General features: G+C 48.9%; 1 protein-coding gene across 3 annotated transcripts in view; it reads right to left on the bottom strand.

Moving 5' to 3' along the window:
* Window positions 1–25,762, bottom strand: part of MYOCD (myocardin) — a 291,154-nt gene that overhangs the window by 25,538 nt on the left and 239,854 nt on the right. For all 3 annotated transcript variants that reach the window (XM_038742905.1, XM_038742906.1, XM_038742907.1), the window contains exons 6-8: window positions 8,343–8,500; window positions 2,800–2,922; window positions 1,114–1,358 (exon numbers count right to left, since the gene is read on the bottom strand). In XM_038742905.1, coding sequence (XP_038598833.1) covers window positions 1,114–1,358; window positions 2,800–2,922; window positions 8,343–8,500 — 526 coding nt within the window. The remainder of the gene's footprint in view (window positions 1–1,113; window positions 1,359–2,799; window positions 2,923–8,342; window positions 8,501–25,762) is intronic.

Raw genomic sequence — 25,762 nt, 5'->3', positions numbered from 1 at the left:
CCAACAGTGGGCCTTATATTGTTATTGTTTGCGGGGAAAGCAGCATGTTCTCAGCAGAAAGAGCCCGAGCTTTGGAGTCAGAAGTCATGGGTTCAAATCCTGGCCTCGCCAACTGTCAGCCGTGTGACTCTGGACGAGTCACTTCACTTCTCTGGGCCTCAGTTCCCTGATCTGGAAAATGAAGATTAAAACTGTGAACCTCCCGTGGGACAACCTGATCACCTTGTATCCTCCCCAGCGCTTAGAACAGTACTTTGCACATAGTAAGCGCTTAATAAATGCCATCATTAAGAGAAGCAACGGGGCTTTTCGGAAAGAGCCCGGGCTTTGGAGTCAGAAGTCATGGGTTCAAATCCTGGCTCCGCCAACTGTCAGCCGTGTGACTCTGGACGAGACACTTCACTTCTCTGGGCCTCAGTTACCTTATCTGGAAAATGGTGATAAAGACTGTGAGCCCCCGTGGGACAACCTGATCACCTTGTAACCTCTCTGGCGCTTAGAACAGTGCTTTGCACATAGTAAGCGCTTAATAAATGCCATCATTAAGAGAAGCAGCACGGCTCAGCGGAAAGAGCCCGGGCTTTGTAGTCAGAGGTCTTGGGCTCAAATCCCGACTCCGCCAACTGTCAGTCGTGTGACTCTGGGCAAGTCACTTCACTTCTCTGGGCCTCAGTTACCTCATCTGTAAAATGGGGATTAATAATAATAATTACAATGGCATTTATTAAGTGCTTACTATGTGCAAAGCACTGTTCTAAGCACTGGATTAAGACTGCGAGCCCCCCGTGGGACAACCTGATCACCTTGTAACCTCCCCAGCGTTGAGCACATAGCGAGCGCTTAATAAATGCCATGATTATTTACTTGTTTTGATGTCTGCCTACCCCCCTCTTAACCCTTTGTGGGCAGGGATTGTCTCTTCTTATGGCCATATTGGACTTCCCAAGCGCTTAGAACAGCGCTCTGCCCACAGTAAGCGCTCAACAGACGCGATCCAATGAACGAAGGAAAGACCCACGCCAACCCCGGCCGGTCCGGTGTCCCGACTCGGGGCGGCGGCGGGAAGGGGAATCCGCTAGCCCGGCCCCGGCGGGGGGGGCCGCGCCGACTCACTTCAGATGGGCCTGGGGGAGGCCCGTGTAGGCAAAATGCTGCGGCTGTTGCTGGCTGAGGATCTGAAGCTGGAGGAAGAGCTGCTGCTGCTGGAGGAGGCGGGCGTAGGCCGAGTCCATGGGCGGCGGAGACTTCTCCGCTTTCTGGTCCGGCGGGATGTACTGGTGATATTTCAGCTTCTTCACCTTGGGCTTGGTGTCCTTGGGCTTCTTGTGGCGGTGCTTGCTGTCGCCGGAGGACTTGGCCTGCGGGAGGATGAGGATGAGGGCCGTCGAACCGAACCGGGCTGCCCCGTGGGATTCTGGGAGACGCCCCCCGACCCCGGGGTGCTAGGGGATCCTGTTTGACCGTCCTGCACATAGTAAGCGCTCAATAAATACGATTGATTGATTGATTGGTCCCCACCCCGGCGCTGGCCCTGCTGAGAGCTCACCTCCTCCAGGAGGCCTTCCCAGACTAAGCCCCTTCTTTCCTCTCCCCCTCGTCCCCCTCTCCATCCCCCCGTCTTACCTCCTTCCCTTCCCCACAGCACCTTGTACATATTTATTACTCTCTTTATTTATTTTACTTGTACATTTCTATCCTACTTATTTTATTTTGTTGGTATGTTTGGTTCTGTTCTCTGTCTCCCCCTTTTAGACTGTGAGCCCACTGTTGGGTAGGGACTGTCTCTATGTGATGCCAATTTGTACTTCCCAAGCGCTTAGTACAGTGCTCTGCACATAGTAAGCGCTCAATAAATACGATTGATTGATTGATTGATTGATTGGTGGGGAAAGTGTCTCGGCCACTGCGCGTCTCTGCCGTCGGGAAGTGGACTCCGGGCTACGGGCCCATCGGCCTGAAGAGTCCCAGACACAATGGGGGACTTGGAGACGCTGACTAGGGATGCGTTTTTTTTGTTTTGATGGCATTTAGTAAGCGCTTACTATGTGCAAAGCACTGTTCTAAGCACTGGGAGGATACAAGGTGATGCGGTTGTCCCACGTGGGGCTCACAGGCTTCATCCCCATTTTACAGATGAGGGAACTGAGGCCCAGAGTAGTGAAGTGACTTGCCCAGAGTCACACAGCTGACAAGTGGTGGAGCCGGGATTTGAACCCATGACCTCTGACTCCAAAGCCCGGGCTCTTTGCCACTGAGCCACGCTGCTTCTCTAGCCACGTTGCTTCTCCTTGCTCCCTAAAACCCCACCCCTGGGCCACCCAGACGCAGCGTGGCTCACTGGAAAGAGCCCGGGTTTGGGAGTCGGAGGTCATGGGTTCTAATCCCGGCTTCCCCCACATGTCTGCTGTGTCGCTTCTCTGGGCCTCGGTTCCCTCATCTGGAAAATGGGGATGAAGACTGTGCGCACCCACGTGGGACAACCCGATTACCTTGTATCTACCCCAGTGCTTAGAACAGTGCCTGGCACATAGTAAGCGCTTAACAAATGCCACCATTATGATTATTATTATGGGTTCTAATTCCAGCTCCCCCACACGTCTGCTGCGTGACCTTGGGCAAGTCACTTCAGTTCTCTGAGCCTCAGTGACCTCATCTGTAAAATGGGGATGAAGACTGTCAGCCCCACGTGGGACGACGTGATCACCTTCTATCCCCCCCGCAGCGCTTAGAACAGTGCTTTGCACATAGTAAGCACTTAACAAATGCCATTATTGGTATTATTATCGATCCGGACAGTACCTTCACCACCGCGGGCACGGGGATTGGGGAGCTCAGGGGGCCGCCCTGCTTCAGGCCTTCTGGCTGGCTGAGCGCCAAGGCCGCTCCCTCCTTCTTGTCATTTTCAGGGTCCGGAGGCTCGTCCTGAAATCCCAAAGCAACTTAGATTTAGGCCAGGGGACACTCCATGGGAGCTGGACGGCCGTGGGACATTCTCCCGTCCCCCTCCCCGCTCCCAGAGGTGTGAAGCCCAGGACCAAAGACCAGCAGGGCCCTGGATGGAGAAGACGGTGGTGTCAACGGCTATTCGGTCCCGTCAACGGCCCCCCACCATCCTTTGCAGGGCAGCCTGTCTTGTGTTTGTTTTCTCCATGAGCTGAAATCCTGGGGGAAATGGAGCGTGGAAGAAGAGGATAAAGACAGAGGGCTATTTGGGGTCCGGGACTCAGCCCCTTGTCCACTACAGCCCTCCCTTCACAGCAGCCTGGCTGGGAATTGGGGAGGGGGACGAGGGACGGTGAAAACCCGCTCCCAAGTCACCCCTGTGTCTTGTGTTTGTTTTCTCCATGAGCTGAAATCCTGGGGGAAATGGAGCGGGGAAGAAGAGGGTAAAGGCCGAGGGCTATTTGGGGTCCGGGACTCAGTCCCTCGTCCACTACAGCCCTCCCTTCACAGCAGCCTGGCTGGGAATTGGGGAGGGGGACGAGGGATGGTGAAAACCCGCTCCCAAGTCACCCCTGTGTCTTGTGTTTGTTTTCTCCATGAGCTGAAATCCTGGGGGAAATGGAGCAGGGGAGAAGAGGGTAAAGAGGGAGGGCTATTTGGGGTCCGGGACTCAGTCCCTCGTCCACTACAGCCCTCCCTTCACAGCAGCCTGGCTGGGACGTGGGGAGGGGGACGAGGGACGGTGAAAACCCGCTCCCAAGTCACCCCTTCGACCTCATCCCACCCCAGTATTCCCCAGTTTCGATGGCTGGCAGGAAGGGGCCAGCTGCGGGAGGGAAACGAGTAAAACATCCCAAATGCCAGGCTGGTGCCAGGCGGGAAGAACTAACCGGGTGACCACAAGGACAGGGAGCAAGAAGCAGCAGGAGAAGCAACACGGCCCAGTGGAAAGAGCCCGCGCTTGGGAGTCAGAGGATGTGGGTTATAATAATAAAATAATAATAATAATAATGCTGGCATTTGTTAAGCGCTTACTATGTGCAAAGCACTGTTCTAAGCGCTGTGGGGATACAATGTGATCAAGTTGTCCCACGTGGGGCTCACAGTCTTAATCCCCCTTTTACAGATGAGGGGACTGAGGCCCAGAGAAGTTAAGTGACTTGCCCAAGGTCACACAGCAGACTTGTGGTGGAGCCGGGATTTGAACCCATGACCTCTGACTGCAAAGCCCGGGCTCTTCCCACTGAGCCACGCTGCTTCTCTAATGATACTTAATAATGATGGCATTTATTAAGCGCTGACTATGGGCAAAGCACTGTTCTAAGTGCTGGGCAGGTTACAAGGTGATCATGCCGTCCCACGGGGGGCTCACAGTCTTCATCCCCATTTTACAGATGAGGGAACTGAGGCACAGGGAAGTTAAGTGACTTGCCCGAAGTCTCCTAGTGGCAGAGCCGGGATTTGAACCCATGACCTCTGACTCCAAGGCCCGGGCTGTTTCCACCGAGCCACGCTGGTCAAATCGCTTCACTTCTCTGTGCTTCAGTTCCCTCATCTGTAAAATGGGGATTAATAATAATAATAGTGATGGCATTTGTTAAGCGCTTACTATGTGCAAGCACTGTTCTAAGCGCTGAGCACTGCTCTAAGCGCCGAGCAATGGATTAAAACTGTGAGCCCCACATGGGACAACTTGATCACCTTGTATCTCCCCCAGTGCTTAGAACAGTGGTTGGCACATAGTGAGCGCTTAACAAATACTATAATTACCGTTATTATTTATTGAGGGGCAGGAGGAGATCTGGAGCGCGCCCGGGAACTTTTCAGAAAATGTGGAAAAAATGTCCGCAGTGCGGGGAGGAGGGAGGAAAAGTTTGTAAAGCTGAGACGGGGGAGATCAGGGGGCTGGGAGGAGGTAATGATAATAATGACGGGATTTGTTAAGCGCTTACTATGTGCTAAGCACTGTTCTAAGCACTTGGGGGATACAAAGCAATCAGGTTGTCCCACGTGGGGCTCACAGTCTTAACCCCATTTTCCAGATGAGGGAACTGAGGCCCGGAGAAGTGAAGTGGCTTGCCCAAGGTCACGCAGGGATTCGAACCCATGACCTCCGACTCCCAAGCCGGGGCTCCTTCCACTGAGGTAGGTGGCGGCCTGGCCATTTTGCCAGCGTAGGACTACCGGGCAATCTGACTCGGCGTTAACGTAAAAGTTTCGCTCCGTGCTCGGCGACTGGCTGACATTTCTGGGTCCAGTCCCTCCCGCCCGGCAGGCCGAGGGGGAGTCCAGCTTTGAGTTCTGCGGTCTCAAGGAAGTGACCGTCTTCCCTGCTGGGCTCTCGTGTGTGTTTTTTGGGGGGGTCTCTGCCCCCCAACCAGACCGCGGTGCCCCTCACAGAATGACTGGGCCTCTACTAGACTCCGTCCTCTGGTAATCCTGTCTCTTTCATCCTCTCCTCCCTCTCTCCATCTCTCTCTCCCCCCTCCCTAAACTCTTCCCCAATAAAAATAATAATAATGATGGCATTTGTTAAGCGCTTACTATGTGCGAAGCACTGTTCCAAGCGCTGGGGTGGGGGGATTCAAGGTGATCAGGTTGTCGCACGGGGGGCTCACAGTCTTAATCCTGTATACCTGTATATTGTACAGTGCCTGGGGCATAGTAAGCACTTTACGAATGCCATTAGTATTATTATGATAGACCACCTAAGCAGTTGGTACTCACATAAGCCCAGAACAATTACATATCCAGCTTTATATTTTATTACTTCCTCCTCCTGTCATTTACTTTAATGTCCGTCTCTCCAGGTTGATGGTAAGCTCCTTGAGGATAGGAATCCTGTCTACTACTTGTACTCTCTCCAGCACTTTTTGTGGGAAGGGCATGTGTTGTGTTTGTTGTTATATTGTACTCTCCCAAATGCTTAGTACAGTGCTTTGCACATTTTATTTTTATTTTATTTGTATATATTTACTCTTTTATTTTGTTAATATGTTTTGTTTTGTTGTCTTTCTCCCCCTTCTAGACTGTGAGCCCGCTGTTGGGTAGGGACTGTCTCTGTATGTTGCCAACTTGTACTTCCCAAGCACTTGGTACAGTGCTCTGCACACAGTAAGTGCTCAATAAATACAATTGAATGAATAAACGAATATATGTTTGTACATATTTATTACTCTATTTATTTTACTTGTACATATCTATTCTATTTATTTTATGTTGTGAATATGTTTGGTTTTGTTCTCTGTCTCCCCCTTCTAGACTGTGAGCCCACTGTTGGGAAAGGACCGTCTCTATATGTTGCCAGCTTGTACTTCCCAAGCGCTCAGTACAGTGCTCTGCACACAGTAAGCGCTCAATAAATACGATTGATTGATTGATTGATTAATCCCCATTTTACAGGTGAGGGAACCGAGGCTCAGAGAAGTGAAGTGACTCGCCCGAGCTCACACAGCTGACAAGTGGCGGGGCCGGGATTCGAACCCTTGACCTCTGGCTCCCAAGCCCGGGCTCTTTCCACTGAGCCACGCTGCCCCAGGTTTGCCACCCAGATGGACGGACGTTTGACACGTGACTTCTCACTTCTTCCCGTCCAAAAGCTTCCCGCTTGACTCTGGACCAAGCTGGGCATGTTGAATTCGGAGACGGGGCACCGCTGTGTCAGCCGGCTAAACCTCGGAGAGAATTCCCAGGCCGCCCGAGCCGGGGCCAGTCAACCTGTCCTGCCAAGATTCACCACCTGCCTTGGAATTTCTCTGCTATCCCGCGTTGACGTAGTCTAGGAGGGCCAAACTAACAGCCGAAGAGCGGCATTAAGAGGAGAAATTAAGGAGGCGGCGGAGCCTCGGGAAAGATCCCGGGAACCTGGATTCAATTCTAGCACGGCCACCGGCCTAACTTGGGTCAGCCAACTTAACCTCATCGGGTCTCCGTTCCCTCGTCTGTCAAATAATAATAATAATAATAATGGCATTTGTTAAGCGCTTACTATGTGCAAACAACTGTTCTAAGCGCTGGGCACTGTTCTAAGCGCTGGATTTTGGGGATGAGAGACCTACTGGTTCCTGCCTCAGATCGTGAGTCTTACGTGGGACGGAAATCGTGTCTGATCGGATGGTCCTGTCTCGACAGCCACGTTCGGCACAGAGTAAGGCTTGGTAGCAATGATGATGAAAAGCAAAATGACAATGACAAAATAAAAATAGGCCCCACTCAGTATCCCCGGTAAGAGAGGGGAGGAGCTCTGACATTGATCGGGATGAGGGGAAGTCTGTTCCGCCCCACCTGCCTGAAGGACAGGGCTGTCTGGGAACGTCGAGGGAAGGGCCCATTTGATTTCGGAAAGGGGTTCCCGGCGAGGAGCGGCTTCGGATGCTGATGGGGGGGTGGAGGGAGTTCCGTGGTTTGCTCCCTGAGGGACAGGCACCACGTCCGAGGACCAATTTCTCCCTAAGGAGCAAGGCAGAATTTCTGGGGATGGTTTCCTGCCTGAGGAAACAGAATGGCAACATTGCCAAGATCCGCCCTTTCCTCTCCATCCATACCGCTACCCTGCTCGTTCAAGCTCTCATCCTATCCCGTCTGGACTACTGCATCAGCCTTCTCTCTGATCTCCCATCCTCGTGTCTCTCCCCACTTCAATCCATGCTTCATGCCGCTGCCTGGATTGTCTTTGTCCAGAAACGCTCTGGGCATGTTACTCCCCTCCTCAAAAATCTCCAGTGGCTACCAATCAATCTGCGCATCAGGCAGAAACTCCTCACCCTGGGCTTCAAGGCTGTCCATTCCCTCGCCCCCTCCTACCTCCCCTACCTTCTCTCCTTCTCCAGCCCAGCCCGCACCCTCCGCTCCTCCGCCGCTAATCTCCTCACCGTACCTCGCTCTCGCCTGTCCCGCCATCGACCCCCGGCCCACGTCCTCCCCCGGGCCCGGAATGCCCCCAATCCCTCTGCCCATCCGCCAAGCTAGCTCTTTTCCTCCCTTCAAGGCCCTGCTGACAGCTCACCTCCTCCAGGAGGCCTTCCCAGACTGAGCCCCTTCCTTCCTCTCCCCCTCATCCCCCTCTCCATCCCCCCCATCTTACCTCCTTCCCTTCCCCACAGCACCTGTATATATGTTTGTACATATTTAGTACTCTATTTATTTATTTATTTATTTTACTTGTACATATCTATTCTATTCATTTTATTTTGTTAGCATGTTTGGTTTTGTTCTCTGTCTCCCCCTTCTAGACTGTGAGCCCACTGCTGGGTAGGGACGGTCTCTATATGTTGCCAACTTGTACTTCCCAAGCGCTTAGTACAGTGCTCTGCACACAGTAAGAGCTCAATAAATACGATTGATTGATTGACTGATTGATTGATGGCATATCTGGAGATCTCCCGGTCCCGTCCGTTCACCTGCAGGGTCCCCGCGGGGGCCGGCAACGGCGTCTCCGGAGCCTTGGGGTCAGGGGGCGACCCCGCTGAGCCCCGAGAGTCGTCGCTGCGTCCATCGTTGCTGCTGTCCTCCTCGAAGGCGAAGGCGTCGGCCGGTTTGGAGAAGTTCACGTGGCTGCCTGAGTGAGCGAAACACGGGAGGCGTGGGCGTGCTTGCTTACCCGGAGACCCGCGGGGCGACGGGCGAGGGGGCGAGAGCCACGCCGGAGTGTTCCCGGACGATCCGAAGCCCGCGGCGCCCTTCCGCTCCGGGAAGGTAACGGAGAAAACCCGCCGGCAGGAGCCGGGCTGCCCGGGGGTGGGGGCGTTTTTGCTCATCTAATAACAATCATAATAACAGCAAAAATAATAATAATAAATAATGATGGCATTTGTCAAGCGCTTACTACGTGCAAAGCACTGTTCTAAGCACTGGGGAGGTTACAAGGTGATCAGGTTGTCCCAGGGGGGCTCACAGTCTTCAGCTCCAGTTTACAGATGAAGGAACTGAGGCCCAGAGAAGAAGTGACTCGCCCAAAGTCACACAGCTGACAAGTGGTGGAGCCGGAATTTGAACTCATGACCTCTGACTCCAAAGCCCGGGCTTTTTCCACTGGGCCACGCTGCTTCTGTAATCGCGGTTTATGTTAAGCGCTTACTATGTGCCAAGCACTGTAATAATAATAATAGTAATGATGGCATTTGTTAGGCGGTTACTATGTGCAAAGCACTGTTGTAAGTACTGGGGAGGTTACAAGGTGATCAGGTTGTCCCAGGGGAGTTCACAGTCTTCATCCCCATTTTCCAGAGGAGGGAACTGAGGCACAGAGAAGTGAAGTGACATGCCCAAAGTCACACAGCTGACAAGTGGTGGAGCCGGGATTTGAACTCATGACCTCTGACTCCAAAGCCCGGGCTCTTTCCACTGAACCACGCTGCTTCTGTAATCACGGTTTATGTTAAGCGCTTACTATGTGCCAAGCACTGTAATAATAATAGTAATGATGGCATTTGTTAGGCACTTACTATGTGCAAAGCACTGTTCTAAGCACTGGGGAGGTTACAAGGTGATCAGGTTGTCCCAGGGGGGCTCACAGTCTTCATCCCCATTTTCCAGATGAGGGAACTGAGGCACAGAGAAGTGAAGTGACATGCCCAAAGTCACACAGCTGACAATTGGTGGAGCCGGGATTTGAACTCACGACCTCTGACTCCAAAGCCCGGGCTCTTTACACCGAGCCACGCTGCTTCTGTAATCACGGTTTATGTTAAGCGCTTACTATGTGCCAAGCACTGTAATAATAATAAATAGTAATGATGGCATTTGTTAGGCGCTTACTATGTGCAAAGCACTGTTGTAAGCGCTGGAGGGGGATACGAGGTGATCAGGTTGTCCCACGGGGGGCTCACAGTCTTAATCCCCATTTTACAGATGAGGTAACTGAGGCACAGAGAAGTGAAGTGACTTGCCCAAGGTCACACAGCTGACAGTGTACTCAGCGCTGGCGTAGATACAAGATCATCACATCACATATGGGGCTCACAGTCTAAGCGCTTAGTACAGTGCTCTGCACCCAGTAAGCGCTCAATAAACACGACTGAATGAATGAATAAGTAGGAGGGAGAAGAGAAAATGAATCCCCATTTTGTAGATGGGGGAACTGAGGCGCAGAGAGGTTAAGCGACTTGCCCAAGGTCACCCAGCGGGCTTTTGGCAGAGCTGTGATTCGAACCCAGGTCCCCTGACTCCCAAGCTGGTCCGTCTAGGACACGCTGCTACTCATTCCCTTGGCCCAGCATTAGATCCGGCTATATGTTGCCAACTTGGACTTCCCAAGCGCTTAGTCCAGTGCTCTGCACCCAGTAAGCGCTCAATGAATACGACGGAATGAATGAATGAATCCAGCGCTTTGCACATAGTAAGCGCTTAATAAATGCCATTATTATCATTATCTAAGGGCCGAGACCTCGTCTTTGTCTCCTAAATAAGGCCTCACAGGGTCAGTATTGCACTTTGCTCGGCAACGATGTTTCACCCAATCCAAGGGGGTTGGAAGAGGGAGAAGAGGAAGAGACTACGGAAAAAAAGGAAAGAAGGAAGAGGAGGAAGAGGAATTCTGACCTAGGCATTTTTTCCCAGAGCTCCTTACGGTTCCCAACGCTTAAGAGACGCTACTACTAGAGAAGCAGCGTGGCTCGGTGGAAAGAGCGCGGGCTTTGGAGTCCGAGGTCACGGGTTCAAATCCCGGCTCCGCCACTTAGCTGTGTGACTTTAGGCAAGCCACTCAACTTCTCTGTGCCTCAGTTCCCTCACCTGTAAAATGGGGATGAAGACTGTGAGCCCCGCGGGGGACAACCTGATCACCTTGTAACCGCCCCGGCGATTAAAATAGTGCTTTGCACATAGTAAGCGCTACTTAGAACAGTGTTTTGCACATAGTGCTTAATAAATGCCATTATTATCATTATTATTATTATTATTATTATTATTACTACTAAGGAAGACGGATTGTTTCTATTTCCCATGGATGATTGCCTCTTTGTGGAAAATCTGTTCCGGGGGAACTTCGCAGCTTGGAGAGAATTTCAGCATGTTTTGGGTCAATGGGATCTTTCCGGTTCTAAACGCGAAGGCCTAGCCGGGGCCAGGAGCCGAGAAGGTTGGACAGTCGTCTCTGTTACAATAATAATAATAATAATAATAATAATAATAATAATAATAATAATAATGGCATTTGTTAAGAACATCTTATATTATACGCTATAATATAAAGGAGCCAAGAAGGTTGGACCGTTGTCTCTGTTACTCTAATAATAATAATAATAATAATAATAATAATAATAATAATGATAATAATGGCATTTGTTAAGAACATCTTATATTATACGTTATAATATAAAGGAGTCGAGAAGGTTGGACCATTGTCTCTGTTACTATAATAATAATAATAACAATAATAATGATGGCATTTGTTAAGAACATCTTATATTATATGTTATAATATAAAGGAGCCGAGAAGATTGGATCGTCGTCTCTGTTACTCTAATAATAATAATAATAATAATAATGATGCCATTTGTTAAGAACATCTTATATGTTATAATATAAAAGAGCTGAGAAGGTTGGACCGTCATCTCTGTTACTCTAATGATAATAATAATAATAATAATAATAATAATAATAATAATAATAATAATAATGATGATGCCATTTGTTAAGAACATCTTATATGTTATAATATAAAAGAGCTGAGAAGGTTGGACCGTCGTCTCTGTTACTCTAAAACTAATAATAATAATAATGGCATTTGTTAAGAACACCTTATATTATATGTTATAATATAAAGGAGCCGAGAAGGTTGGACCGTCGTCTCTGTTACTCTAGTAATAATAATAATGGCATTTGTTAAGAACATCTTATATTATATGTTATAATATAAAGGAGCCGAGAAGGTTGGACCGTCATCTCTGTTACTCTAAAACTAATAATAATAATAATGGCATTTGTTAAGAACACCTTATATTATATGTTATAATATAAAGGAGCCGAGAAGGTTGGACCGTCGTCTCTGTTACTCTAATAATAATAATAATGGCATTTGTTAAGAACATCTTGTATTATATGTTATAATATAAAGGAGCCGAGAAGGGTTGAACTGTTGCCTCTGTTACTCTAATAATAACACTAATAATAATAATGATGGCATTTGTTGGCATTTGATGGCAATGATGTACATATTTATTCTATTTATTTTATTTTGTTAATATGTTTTGTTTTGTTCTCTGTCTCCCCCTCCTAGACTGTGAGCCCACTGTTGGGTAGGGACCATCTCTATATGTTGCCAACTTGTACTTCCCAAGCGCTTAGTACAGTGCTCTGCACAAAGTAAGCACTCAATAAATACTACTGAACGAATGAATGAATGAATCCCCCGTCTTACCTCCTTCCCCTCCCCACAACACCTGTATATATATATGTTTGTAAATATTTATTACTCTATTTATTTTACTTGTACATATTTATTCTATTTTATTTTGTTAATATGGTTTGTTTTGTTGTCTGTCTCCCCCCTCTAGACTGTGAGCCCACTGTTGGGTAGGGACCGTCTCTAGGTGTTGCCGACTTGGACTTCCCAAGCGCTTAGTACAGTGCTGTGCACACAGGAAGCGCTCAGTAAATACGACCGAATGAATGAATGAATGATGGCATTATGAGGAGCAGCGTGGCTCAGTGGAAAGAGCCCGGGCTTTGGAGTCAGAGGTCACGGGTTCAAATCCAGGCTCCACCAATTGGCTTTGGAGTCAGAGGTCACGGGTTCAAATCCCGACTCCGCCAATTGTCAGCTGTGTGACTTGGGCAAGTCACTTCACTTCTCTGCGCCTCAGTGACCTCATCTGGAAAATGGGGATGAAGACTGTGAGCCCCCCGTGGGACAACCTGATCACCTCGTAACCTCCCCAGCGCTTAGAACAGTGCTTTGCACGTAGTAAGCGCTTAATAAATGCCATTATTATTATTATTTTTTAAGAACATATTATATCCTATGTTATTGTATATTAACATATGCTGCTAATATATAACAGATTAAGCAGACATGTTCCCTGCCCACAAGGAGCTTGCTATGTGCGAAGCACTGTTCAACTCTAGACTGTAAGCTCCTTGTGGGCGGGGAACGTGTCTGCTGATTCTGTTGTATTGTACTCTCCCAAGCGCTTAGTACAGTAAGCGCTCAATACACACCCTTGGCTGATTAATTGATTGACAGAAGGAGTATGGCTGCAATGGGCCGGAAGAAAGCTTCCTCTCTATCCTAATCCTCCTGGACCTCTCAGCTGCCTTCGACACTGAAAAGCAGCGTGGCTCAGTGGAAAGAGCCCGGGCTTTGGAGTCAGAGGTCATGGGTTCGAATCCCGACTCCGCCACGAGAGCAGCGTGGCTCAGTGGAAAGAGCCCGGGCTTTGGAGTCAGAGGTCATGGGTTCAAATCCCGGCTCTGCCAATTGTCAGCTGGGTGACTTGGGGCAAGTCACTTCACTTCTCTGGGCCTCAGTTCCCTCATCTGTAAAATGGGGATTAAGACTGTGAGCCCCCCGTGGGACAACTTGATCACCTGGTAACCTCCCCAGTGCTTAGAACAGTGCTTTGCACTTACTAAGTGCTTAATAAATGCCATCATTATCATTATTATCACATATCTGCTGTGTGACCTTGGGCAAGTCACTTCACTTCCTCTGAGCCTCAGTTCCCTCATCTGTAAAATGGGGATTAAGACTGTGAGCCCCCCGTGGAACAACCTGATCACCCTGTAACCTCCCCAGCGCTTAGAACAGTTCTTTGCACATACTAAGTGCTTAATAAATGCCATCATCATTATTATCACATATCTGCTGTGACCTTGGGCAACTCACTTCACTTCCTCTGAGCCTCAGTTCCCTCATCTGTAAAATGGGGATGAAGACTGTGAGCCCCACGTGGGACAACTTGATCACCTTGTATCCCCCCCAGCGCTTAGAACAGTGCTCTGCACATAGTACACATGCTTAGAAGCACATAAGCACATAGTACATGTGTACATAAGCACACAGTACATGTGCTTAGAACATAGCTCTGCACATAGGGAAGCAGCGTGGCTCAGTGGAAAGAGCCCGGGCTTTGGAGTCCGAGGTCGTCGGTTCAAATCCCGGCTTCGCCACTTGTCAGCTGTGTGACTTTGGGCAAGTCACTTCACTTCTTTGGGCCTCAGTTCCCTCATCTGTAAAATGGGGATTAAGACTGTAAACCCCCCGTGGGACAACCTGATCACCTTGTAAACTCCCCAGCACTTAGAAGAGTGCTTTGCACATAGTAAGCACTTAATAAATGCCATCATTATTATTATTATTATTATTATTATTATAGTAAGCGCTTAACAAATGCCATCATTATTATTTATTACACTGCGGGCCACTGGCTTTTCCCGGAAACAGTATCCAACCTTGGCTTCGCCGACTCCCGGTTCTCCTCTCATCTCTCTAGCCGTTCTTTCTCGGTCTCGTCGCGGGCTTCTCCTCTGTGCCCCATCTCCTAACCGTGGGGGTCTCTCAAGTTGCAGCTCTGGATCCCGTCCCATCCACACCCACTCCCTTGGAGAACTCGTTCGCTCCCATGGCTTCAACTAGCACCTCTAATGCGGACGATTCCCAAATCTCCATCTCCGATCCCTCTCCTCCTCTCGCATCTCTTCCCGCCTTCAAGACATCTCTACTCGGACGTCCTCCCGTCGCCTCAAACTTGACCCGTCCCAAACGGAGCTCCGTATTTTCCCACCCAAATCCCGTCCTCCCCCTGACTTTCCCATCACTGTAGACGGCACCATTCACTCACTCATTCACTCATTCAATCATATTTATTGAGCGCTTACTGTCTGGACTAAGCGCTTGGGAAGTACAAGTCGGCGACACATAGGGACGGTCCCTACTCGATGACGGGCTTGTGGTCTAGAAGGGGGAGACGGACAACAAAACCAAACATGTGGACAGGTGTCAGGTCGTCAGAATAAATAGATATAAAGCTAGATGCACGTCATTAACAAAATAAATAGAATGGTAAATAGGTACAAGTAAAATAAATCTGTCCTAACATATATACAGGTGCTGTGGGGAGGGGAAGGAGGTAGGGCGGCGGGGATGGGGAGGAGGAGAGGAAAAAGGAAAAAGGGGGCTCAGTCTGGGAAGGCCTTCTGGAGGAGGTGAGCTCTCCGTAGGGCTTTGAGAGCTCCTTCCTTCCACCTTTCCCGTCTCGCAAGCCCGGAACTTTGGCGTTATCCTTGACACCTCTCTGTCATTCAACCCACGTATTCCGTCCATCGCTATATCCTGTCAGTCCCACCTGATCACTAAAATTTGCCTTTTCCGCTCCATCCAAAGTGCTACACGTTAATGCAATCCCTTATCCTCTCCCGCCTGGTTACTGCATCGTCCTTCCTGCTGATCTCCCAGCCTCCTGTCTCACCTCCAGTCTGCTGCGCGCTTACTATGTGCAAAGCACTGTTCTAAGCTCTGGAGAAGTTACCAGGTGATCAGGTCTCCTGTCTCACCTCCAGTCTGCTGCCCGGATCATTTTTCTACAAAAAAGTTCAGGATATGTCCTCAAAAAAATTCCAGTGGTTGCCCACTCACCCTGGCGTCAAACAAAAACTCCTTACCACTGGCTGTAAAGCACACCACCCTACCTTACTTAATAACAATAATAATGGCACTTAGTAAGCGCTTACTATGTGCAAAGCACTGTTCTAAGCTCTGGAGAGGTTACCAGGTGATCAGGTTGTCCCATCCGGGGCTCACAGTCTTCATCCCCATTTGACAGATGAGGCAACTGAGGCCCAGAGAAGTGAAGTGACTTGCCCAAAGTCACCCAGCTGACAATTGGCAGAAGTGGGATTTGAACCCATGACCTCTGACTCCAAAGCCCGGGCTCTTTCCACTGAGCCATGCTGTTTCTCTCCTTCTTCTCTCCCACATACTAGGCTCCTCAAGCGCTAACCTTCGCTCCATGCCTTGATCTCTCCTCTCACCACCGAAATCTAGACAACCTCTACACGAGAAGCAGCGTGGCTCAGTGGAAAGAGCCCGGGCTTTGGAGTCGGAGGTCACGGGTTCAAATCCCGGTTCCGCCAACTGTCAGCTGGGTGACTTTGGGCAAGTGACTTTACTTCTCTGGGCTTCAGTGACCTCATCTGTCAAATGGGGATGAAGACTGTGAGCCCCCCGTGGGACAACCTGATCACCATGTAACCTCCCCAATGCTTGGTACAGTGCTTTGCACATAGTAAGCACTTAACAAATGCCATTATTATTATTATTATTTTTATCCCACATCTTGCCTCTGACCCGTAATGCCTTCCCCCCTCAAATTCGACAGCCCCGCTTCAAAACCTTACTGAACGCCCATTTTCCCAGACTAAGCCCCACTTTTCCTCATCTTCCCCTCCTTTCTGTGTCATCCTGACTTGCTCCCTTTATTCTGCCCCCCTCCCAACCCCAAAGCACTTACATACACATCTGTAATTTTATTTATTTGCATTAATGTCTGTCTCTCCCACGCTATTCATTCATTCAATCGGATTTACTGAGCGTTTACTGGGTGCAGAGCACTGTACTAAGCGCTTGGGAAGTCCAAATTGGCGACGTATAGAGACAATCCCTATCCAACAACAGGCTCACAGTCTAGAAGACCAGAAGTCTAGACTGTAAGCTCATTGTGGGCGGGGAACGTGACTGCTTATTGTTGTATCGTGCTCTTCCAAGCACTCAGTCCATTCATTCATTCAATCGTATTTATTGAGCGCTTACTGGGTGCAGAGCACTGTACTAAGCACTTGGGAAGTCCAAATTGGCGACGTATAGAGACGATCCCTACCCAACAATGGGCTCACAGTCTAGAAGACCAGAGTCTAGACTGTAAGCTCATTGTGGGCGGGGAATGTGACCGTTTATTGTTGTATCGTACTCTCCCAAGCACTCAGTCCATTCATTCATTCAGTCGTATTTATTGAGCGCTTACTGGGTGCAGAGCACTCTACTAAGCGCTTGGGAAGTCCAAGTTGGCAACATATAGAGACGGTCCCTACCCGACAGTGGGCTCACAGTCTAGAAGGGGGAGACAGACAACAAAGCAAAACAAGTGGACGGGTGTCAAGTCGTGAGAACAAAAAGAATTAAAGCTAAGTGCACATCATTAACAAAATCAATCAATCAATCAATCGTATTTATTGAGCGCTTACTGTGTGCAGAGCACTGTACTAAGCGCTTGGGAAGCACAAGTTGGCAACACATAGAGACAGTCCCTACCCAACAGTGGGCTCACAGTCTAGAAGGGAAATTAGGGCAGTTATTAAGTGCTTACTATGTGCAAAGCACTGTTCTAAGTGCTGGGGAGGTTACAAGGTGATCAGGTGGTCCCACGGGGTGGCTCCCAGTCTTCATTCCCATTTTACAGATGAAGGAACTGAGGCCCAGAGAAGTGAAGTGACTCGCCCAAAGTCACACAGCTGACAATTGGCGGAGCCAGGATTTGAACCCATGACCTCTGACTCCCCCTTTCCGACTGTGAGCCCACTGTTGGGTAGGGACCGTCTCTATACGTTGCCAATTTGTACTTCCCAAGCGCTTAGTACAGTGCTCTGCACATAGTAAGCGCTCAATAAATACGATTGACTGATTGATTGATTGTTGACTCCAAAGCTCGGGTTCTTTCCACCGAGCCACGCTGCTTCTCAAAATAAATAGAATATTAAATATGTACGAGTAAAATTGAGTAATAAATGCGTACAAACATATGTACGGGTGCTGTGCTCTGCGCACAGGAAGTGCTCAATAAATACGACTGAATGAAAATTCACGTGGATGACCAGTTCCCCGGCGAAAGCGCGTCCGCGTTTGGTCCTGCCTGGCGGGGGGCAGGCGGTTAGGAAGGAGGGCCCGGGGTCCCCACGCCAATCCCGCCTCATCCGGGCTCTGCTCAGGGGGACACGTGCTGGATCCCCAGGTCATGGGTTCAAATCCCGGCCCCGCCAACCGTCAGCTGTGTGACTGGAACTTCTCTGGGCCTCAGTGACCTCATCTGTAAAATGGGGATTAAAACTGTGAGCCCCCCGTGGGACCATCTGATCACCTTGTAACCTCCCCAGCACTTAGAACAGTGCTTTGCACATAGTAAACACTTAATAAATGCCATCAGTATTATTATTAACTGTCAGCTGTGTGACTTTGGGCAAGTCACTTCACTTCTCTGTGTCTCAGTGACCTCATCTGTAAAACGAGGATTAAAACTGTGAGCCCCCCGTGGGACCACCTGATCACCTTGTAACCTCCCCAGCGCTTAGAACAGTGCTTGGCACATAGTAAGCGTGTAGTAAATGCCATCATTATTATTATTAACTGTCAGCTGTGTGACTCTGGGCAAGTCACTTCACTTCTCTGGGCCTCAGTGACCTCATCTGTAAAATGGGGATTAAAACTGTGAGCCCCCCGTGGGACCACCTGATCACCTTGTAACCTCCCCAGCGCTTAGAACAGTGCTTGGCACATAGTAAGCGTGTAGTAAATGCCATCACTATTATTATCAACTGTCAGCCGTGTGACTCTGGGCAAGTCACTTCACTTCTCTGTGTCTCAGTGACCTCATCTGTAAAACGGGGATTAAAACTGTGAGCCCCCCGTGGGACCACCTGATCACATTGTAACCTCCCCAGCGCTTAGAACAGTGCTTGGCACATTGTAAGCGTGTAGTAAATGCCATCATTATTATTATTAACTGTCATCTATGTGACTTTGGGCAAGTCACTTCACTTCTCTGGGCCTCAGTGACCTCATCTGTAAAATGGGGATTAAAACTGTGAGCCCCCGGTGGGACCACCTGATCACCTTGTAACCTCCCCAGTGCTTAGAACAGTGCTTGGCACATAGTAAGCGTGTAGTAAATGCCATCATTATTATTATTAACTGTCAGCTGTGTGACTGGGCAAGTCACTTCACTTCTCTGTGCCTCAGTTACCTCATCTGTAAAATGAGGATGAAAACTGTGAGCCCCCCGTGGGACAACCTGATCTCCTTGTAACCTCCCCAGCGCTTAGAACAGTGCTTGGCACATAGTAAGCGCTTAATAAATGCCATTATTATTATTATTATTATTATTATTATTATTATTTCCCATGCTCCCTGGAGAACGTCTCTCCCTGGGCCACTCTCCCGTCAAATGGGGGGCTCGCCCACCCCAAAGCAAACCCCGGAGACGGTAACTCCGCTTGGCTCGGGGCTCCCGGGGGTGTCCCGCCGGATGCCGGCCCGACGCATTGTAAGTTTTGTTGCCATATTTTGCCCCAGGAACTGTCTTGCTCCCCCAGATAATAATAATAATAATGATAATAATAATAATGGCATTTGTTAAGCGCTTACTATGTGCACAGCACTGTTCTAAGCGCTGGGGGGGATTCAAGGTGATCAAGTTGTCCCACGTGGGGCTCACAGTCTTAATCCCATTTTACAGATGAGGTCACTGAGGCTCAGAGAAGTTAAGTGACTTGCCCAAGGTCACACAGCAGACAGGTGGCGGAGTCGGGACTCGAACCCAGGACCTCTGACTCCAAAGCCCGGGCTCTTTACTGAACGCCGGTGAAATCAGTCAGTGGCATTTATTGAGCCCTTATTGCGAACAGAGCACTGTACTAAGTTCTTGAGACCGTAGGAGTATTTATTGAGCGCTTACCGTGTGCAGAGCACTGTACTAAGCGCTTGGGAGAGTACAATAGAACAACAAACTGACGCATTTCCCGGCCCACAGTGAGCTCACAGTTTAGAGGGGGAGGCGGACATTAATGTACATAAGTGAATGAATAACATTTATATAAATGTTAATGAATGTGTTGTTATGAATAAATGAATAAATAATAGAGCTGTGTGACTGTAACTTCTCTGTGCCTCACTGACCTCATCTGTAAAGTGGGGATTAAAACTGTGAGCCCCCCGTGGGACAACCCGATCACCTTGTATCCCCCCCAGCGCTTAGAACAGTGCTTCGCACATAGTAAGCGCTTAACAAATGCCATCACCATCATCATCATCTGCGTGGCTCAGTGGAAAGAGCCTGGGCTTTGGAGTCAGGGGTCATGGGTTCGAATCCCGGCCCTGCCAATTGCCAGCTATGGGACTTTGGGCAAGTCACTTCACTTCTCCCTCATCTGTAATATGGGGATGAAGACTGTGAGCCCCCAGTGGGACAACCTGATCTCCTTGTAATCTCCCCAGCGCTTAGTACAGTGCTTTGCACATAGTAAGTGCTAAATAAATGCCATCATTATTATTATTTATTTCTATCTATTCTGACGACTCGACACCGGTCCACCTGTTTAGTTTTGTCGTCCGTCTCCCCCTTCTAGACTGCGAGCCCGTTGTCAGGTGGGGCCCGTCTCTAATATGATGCCAACTTGGACTTCCCAAGCGCTTAGTCCGGTGCTCTGCACATAGTGAGCGCTCAATAAATATGATTGATTGATTGATTGATTAATATGATGCCAACTTGGACTTCCCAAGCACTTAGTCCGGTGCTCTGCACATAGTGAGCGCTCAATAAATACGATTGATGATTGATTGATTGATTAATATGATGCCAACTTGGACTTCCCAAGCGCTTAGTCCGGTGCTCTGCACACAGTGAGTGCTCAATAAATACGATTGATGATTGATTGATTGATATGATGTCAACTTGGACTTCCCAAGCGCTTAGTCCGGTGCTCTGCACACAGTGAGCGCTCAAGAAATATGACTGATTGATTGATTGATTAATATGATGCCAACTTGGACTTCCCAAGCGCTTAGTCCGGTGCTCTGCACATAGTGAGCGCTCAATAAATACGATTGATGATTGATTGATTGATTAATATGATGCCAACTTGGACTTCCCAAGCGCTTAGTCCGGTGCTCTGCACACAGTGAGCGCTCAAGAAATATGACTGATTGATTGATTGATTAATATGATGCCAACTTGGACTTCCCAAGCGCTCAGTCCGGTGCTCTGCACACAGTGAGTGCTCAATAAATACGATTGATGATTGACTGATTGATTAATATGATGCCAACTTGGACTTCCCAAGCGCTTAGTCCGGTGCTCTGCACACAGTGAGCGCTCAATAAATACGATTGATGATTGACTGATTGATTAATATGATGCCAACTTGGACTTCCCAAGCGCTTAGTCCGGTGCTCTGCACACAGTGAGCGCTCAATAAATACGATTGATGATTGATTGATTGATTAATATGATGCCAACTTGGACTTCCCAAGCGCTTAGTCCGGTGCTCTGCACACAGTGAGCGCTCAATAAATACGATTGATGATTGACTGATTGATTAACATGATGCCAACTTGGACTTCCCAAGCGCTTAGTCCGGTGCTCTGCACACAGTGAGCGCTCAATAAATACGATTGATGATTGACTGATTGATTAACATGATGCCAACTTGGACTTCCCAAGCGCTCAGTCCGGTGCTCTGCACACAGTGAGCGCTCAATAAATACGATTGATGATTGACTGATTGATTAACATGATGCCAACTTGGACTTCCCAAGCGCTTAGTCCGGTGCTCTGCACACAGTGAGCGCTCAAGAAATACGACTGAATGAATGAATGAATGAAGGAGTGAACGAACGGCCGGCTCATCTCCCCCCCATCCCACCTCCAGCCCCCGCTGCTTCGGCACTGCAGGAATTTTGGCAGCGGCGGGAAGTTTTCCAGGGCCTTCAAACTATCAGGAGCTCTTGACCCCGGCCGGCAGCCGATAAGCGGAGCCCGGAGCCGGGAACCTCTCAGCAGAATGCCTGAAAACGCCGCGGCCGATATGGGGCCGGGGGTGGCAGGGATACGGTTTCGGCACATGTCATCCGTCCGCCTTTGTTGCTGGCATCTATCACGGGGCTCCTCGCTCGGATAACCGAGTGACAAATGGGGAAACGGGAGGGGAAGGGCCGGAACGCGTTCCCCACGTCCACCTGCCCCTGTCAGGCAACCGACTGCTTTGCCCTTTGACCTTTGGAGGCACATTTTGACCTACTCCTTTTCCAAAAGGGCATCTACTAAATGTCTTCCCGGCTTCTGCTGCTGGGGGTTACACGCCTTCCTTCATTCGGTCGTACCTGCGGAGCGCTTACTGTGTGCAGAGCACTGGACTGAGCGCTTAGGAAGTACAACTCTCCATCCCCCCGCCTTACCTCCTTCCCTTCCCCACAGCACCTGTATATGTGCACATATGTCTGTACAGATTTATTACTCTATTTATTTTACTTGTACATATCCATTCTATTTATTTTATTCTGTTAGTATGTTTGGTTTTGTTCTCCGTCTCCCCCTTCTAGACTGTGAGCCCACTGTTGGGTAGGGACCGTCTCTGTATGTTGCCAGCTTGTACTTCCCAAGCGCTTAGTCCAGTGCTCTGCACACAGTAAGCGCTCAATAAATACGATTGATTGATTGATTGATTGATTCCCGGCTTCTGCTGCTGGGGGTTACACGCCTTCCTTTATTCGGTCATACCTGCGGAGCGCTTACTGTGTGCAGAGCACTGGACTGAGTGCTTAGGAAGTACAACTCTCCATCCCCCCGCCTTACCTCCTTCTCTTCCCCACAGCACCTGTATAGATGTACATATGTTTGTACAGATTTATTACTCTATTTATTTTACTTGTACATATCTATTCTATTTATTTTATTTTGTTAGTATGTTTGGTTTTGTTCTCCGTCTCCCCCTTCTAGACTGTGAGCCCACTGTTGGGTAGGGACCGTCTCTGTATGTTGCCAGCTTGTACTTCCCAAGCGCTTAGTACAGTGCTCTGCACACAGTAAGCGCTCAATAAATACGATTGATTGATTGATTGATTGATTCCCGGCTTCTGCTGCTGGGGGTTACACGCCTTCCTTTATTCGGTCATACCTGCGGAGCGCTTACTGTGTGCAGAGCACTGGACTGAGCGCTTAGGAAGTACAACTCTCCATCCCCCCGCCTTACCTCCTTCTCTTCCCCACAGCACCTGTATAGATGTACATATGTTTGTACAGATTTATTACTCTATTTATTTTACTTGTACATATCTATTCTATTTATTTTATTTTGTTAGTATGTTTGGTTTTGTTCTCCGTCTCCCCCTTCTAGACTGTGAGCCCACTGTTGGGTAGGGACCGTCTCTGTATGTTGCCAGCTTGTACTTCCCAAGTGCTTAGTCCAGTGCTCTGCACACAGTAAGCGCTCAATAAATACGATTGATTGATTGATTGATTGATTCCCAGCTTCTGCTGCTGGGGGTTACACGCATTCCTTCATTCGGTCGTACCTGTGGAGCGCTTACTGTGTGCAGAGCACTGGACTGAGCGCTTAGGAAGTACAACTCTCCACCCCCCGTCTTACCTCCTTCTCTTCCCCACAGCACCTGTATATGTGCACATATGTCTGTACAGATTTATTACTCTATTTATTTTACTTGTACATATCCATTCTATTTATTTTATTCTGTTAGTATGTTTGGTTTTGTTCTCCGTCTCCCCCTTCTAGACTGTGAGCCCACTGTTGGGTAGGGACCGTCTCTAGATGTTGCCAGCTTGTACTTCCCAAGCGCTTAGTCCAGTGCTCTGCACACAGTAAGCGCTCAATAAATACGATTGATTGATTGATTGATTGATTCCCAGCTTCTGCTGCTGGGGGTTACACGCCTTCCTTTATTCGGTCATACCTGTGGAGCGCTTACTGTGTGCAGAGCACTGGACTGAGCGCTTAGGAAGTACAACTCTCCATCCCCCCACCTTACCTCCTTCCCTTCCCCACAGCACCTCTATATGTGTATATATGTTTGTACAGATTTATTACTCTATTTATTTTACTTGTACATATCTATCCTATTTATTTTATTTTGTTAGTATGTTCGGTTTTGTTCTCCGTCTCCCCCTTCTAGACTGTGAGCCCACTGTTGGGTAGGGACCGTCTCTGTATGTTGCCAGCTTGTACTTCCCAAGCGCTTAGTACAGTGCTCTGCACACAGTAAGCGCTCAATAAATACGATTGATTGATTGATTGATTGATTCCCGGCTTCTGCTGCTGGGGGTTACACGCCTTCCTTTATTCGGTCATACCTGCGGAGCGCTTACTGTGTGCAGAGCACTGGACTGAGCGCTTAGGAAGTACAACTCTCCATCCCCCCGCCTTACCTCCTTCTCTTCCCCACAGCACCTGTATAGATGTACATATGTTTGTACAGATTTATTACTCTATTTATTTTACTTGTACATATCTATTCTATTTATTTTATTTTGTTAGTATGTTTGGTTTTGTTCTCCGTCTCCCCCTTCTAGACTGTGAGCCCACTGTTGGGTAGGGACCGCCTCTATGTGTTGCCAACTTGGACTTCCCAAGCGCTTAGTACAGTGCTCCGCACACAGTAAGCGCTCAATAAATACGATTGATTGATTGATTGAGTGATTAACTTGGCAACGTAGAGGGACGGTCCCCACCCGACAATGGGCTCGCGGTCTAGACGGGGGACTAGCCCCCTGCAGCTGGGGGGGACCACAGGATCCCGGGCTTTGGAGTCAAGAGGTCTTGGGTTCTTTGACACGGAAAACACGATCTACTCGTTGTGAAAAGGATAAATTTTCCTGCTGCAAAATTCCCCCCCTTTATTTTCCCACCAAAGGCTTTGCCTTCCGAAGCCTTTCATTAGGAGAGAAAAGAAAATATCTGGGACAAAGGGAAAAGGTGAAACTGGCTTCACGCATACAATCCACTGTGAGCCCATCTCTAAATGTTGCCAACTTGTACTTCCCAAGCGCTTAGTACAGTGCTCTGCACACAGGAAGCGCTCAATAAATACGATTGAATGAATGAATGTTCAAATCCCGGCTCTGCCAATTGTCGGCTGGGTGACCTGGGGCGAGTCACTTAACTTCTCTGTGCCTCAGTCACCTCATCTGTCAAATGGGGAGTAAGACTGTGTGCCCCCCGTGGGACAACCTGATCGCCTTGTAACCTCCCTGGTGTTTAGAACGGTGCTTTGCACATAGTAAGCACTTAATAAATGCCATCGTTATCCAGTGCTTAGAACGGCGCTTTGCACATAGTAAGCGCTTAATAAATGTCATTATTATCCAGCGCTTAGAACAGCGCTTTGCACACAGTAAGCACTTAAGAAGCAGCCTGGCTCAGTGGAAATTCCCCACGCTTTGGAGTCAGAGGTCATGGGTTCGAATCCCGCCTCCGCCAAGTGTCAGCTGGGTGACTTTGGGCGAGTCACTTCACTTCTCTGTGCCTCAGTTCCCTCATCTGGAAAATGGGGATGAAGATTGTGAGCCCCCCGTGGGACAACCTGATCACTTTGTAACCTCCCCAGCGCTTTGAACAGTGTATGCACATAGTAAGCGCTTAACAAATACCAAAATTATTATTATTATCTGTGGGGAGGGAAAGTGGCTGCCGACTCTGCTGTATTGGACTCCCCCAAGGTCTTAGCACCGTGCTCGGCACAGAGTAATCGCTCAATAAATACCACTGATCGTTCCATCTGATCCAAAGCCGCTTTGGTGATACAGCAGAAAAGCAGCATGGCATAGTGGATAGAGCCCGGGCCTGGGTTCTAATCCTGCCTCTGCCTCTTGTCTGCTGTGTGACCCTAGGCAAGTCACTTTACCTCTCTGTGCCTCGGTTACCTCATCTGTAAAATGGGGATGGGGACCGTGAGCCCCACGCAGGGCAGGGACCGGGTCCAACCTGATTTTCCCTGTATCCACGCCGGCGCTTACTACAGTGCCCGGCACCTAGTAAGCGCTTCACAAATACTATAATAATAATTATTATTATTGTCCCAAAGACCTATCCATCTTCTTCAGAG

The sequence above is a fragment of the Tachyglossus aculeatus genome, unplaced genomic scaffold (genome assembly GCF_015852505.1).
Source record: "Tachyglossus aculeatus isolate mTacAcu1 unplaced genomic scaffold, mTacAcu1.pri scaffold_1_arrow_ctg1, whole genome shotgun sequence".
In the NCBI taxonomy this organism is placed as follows: domain Eukaryota; kingdom Metazoa; phylum Chordata; class Mammalia; order Monotremata; family Tachyglossidae; genus Tachyglossus; species Tachyglossus aculeatus.
This window is presented reverse-complemented; position numbering and strand designations above follow the sequence as displayed.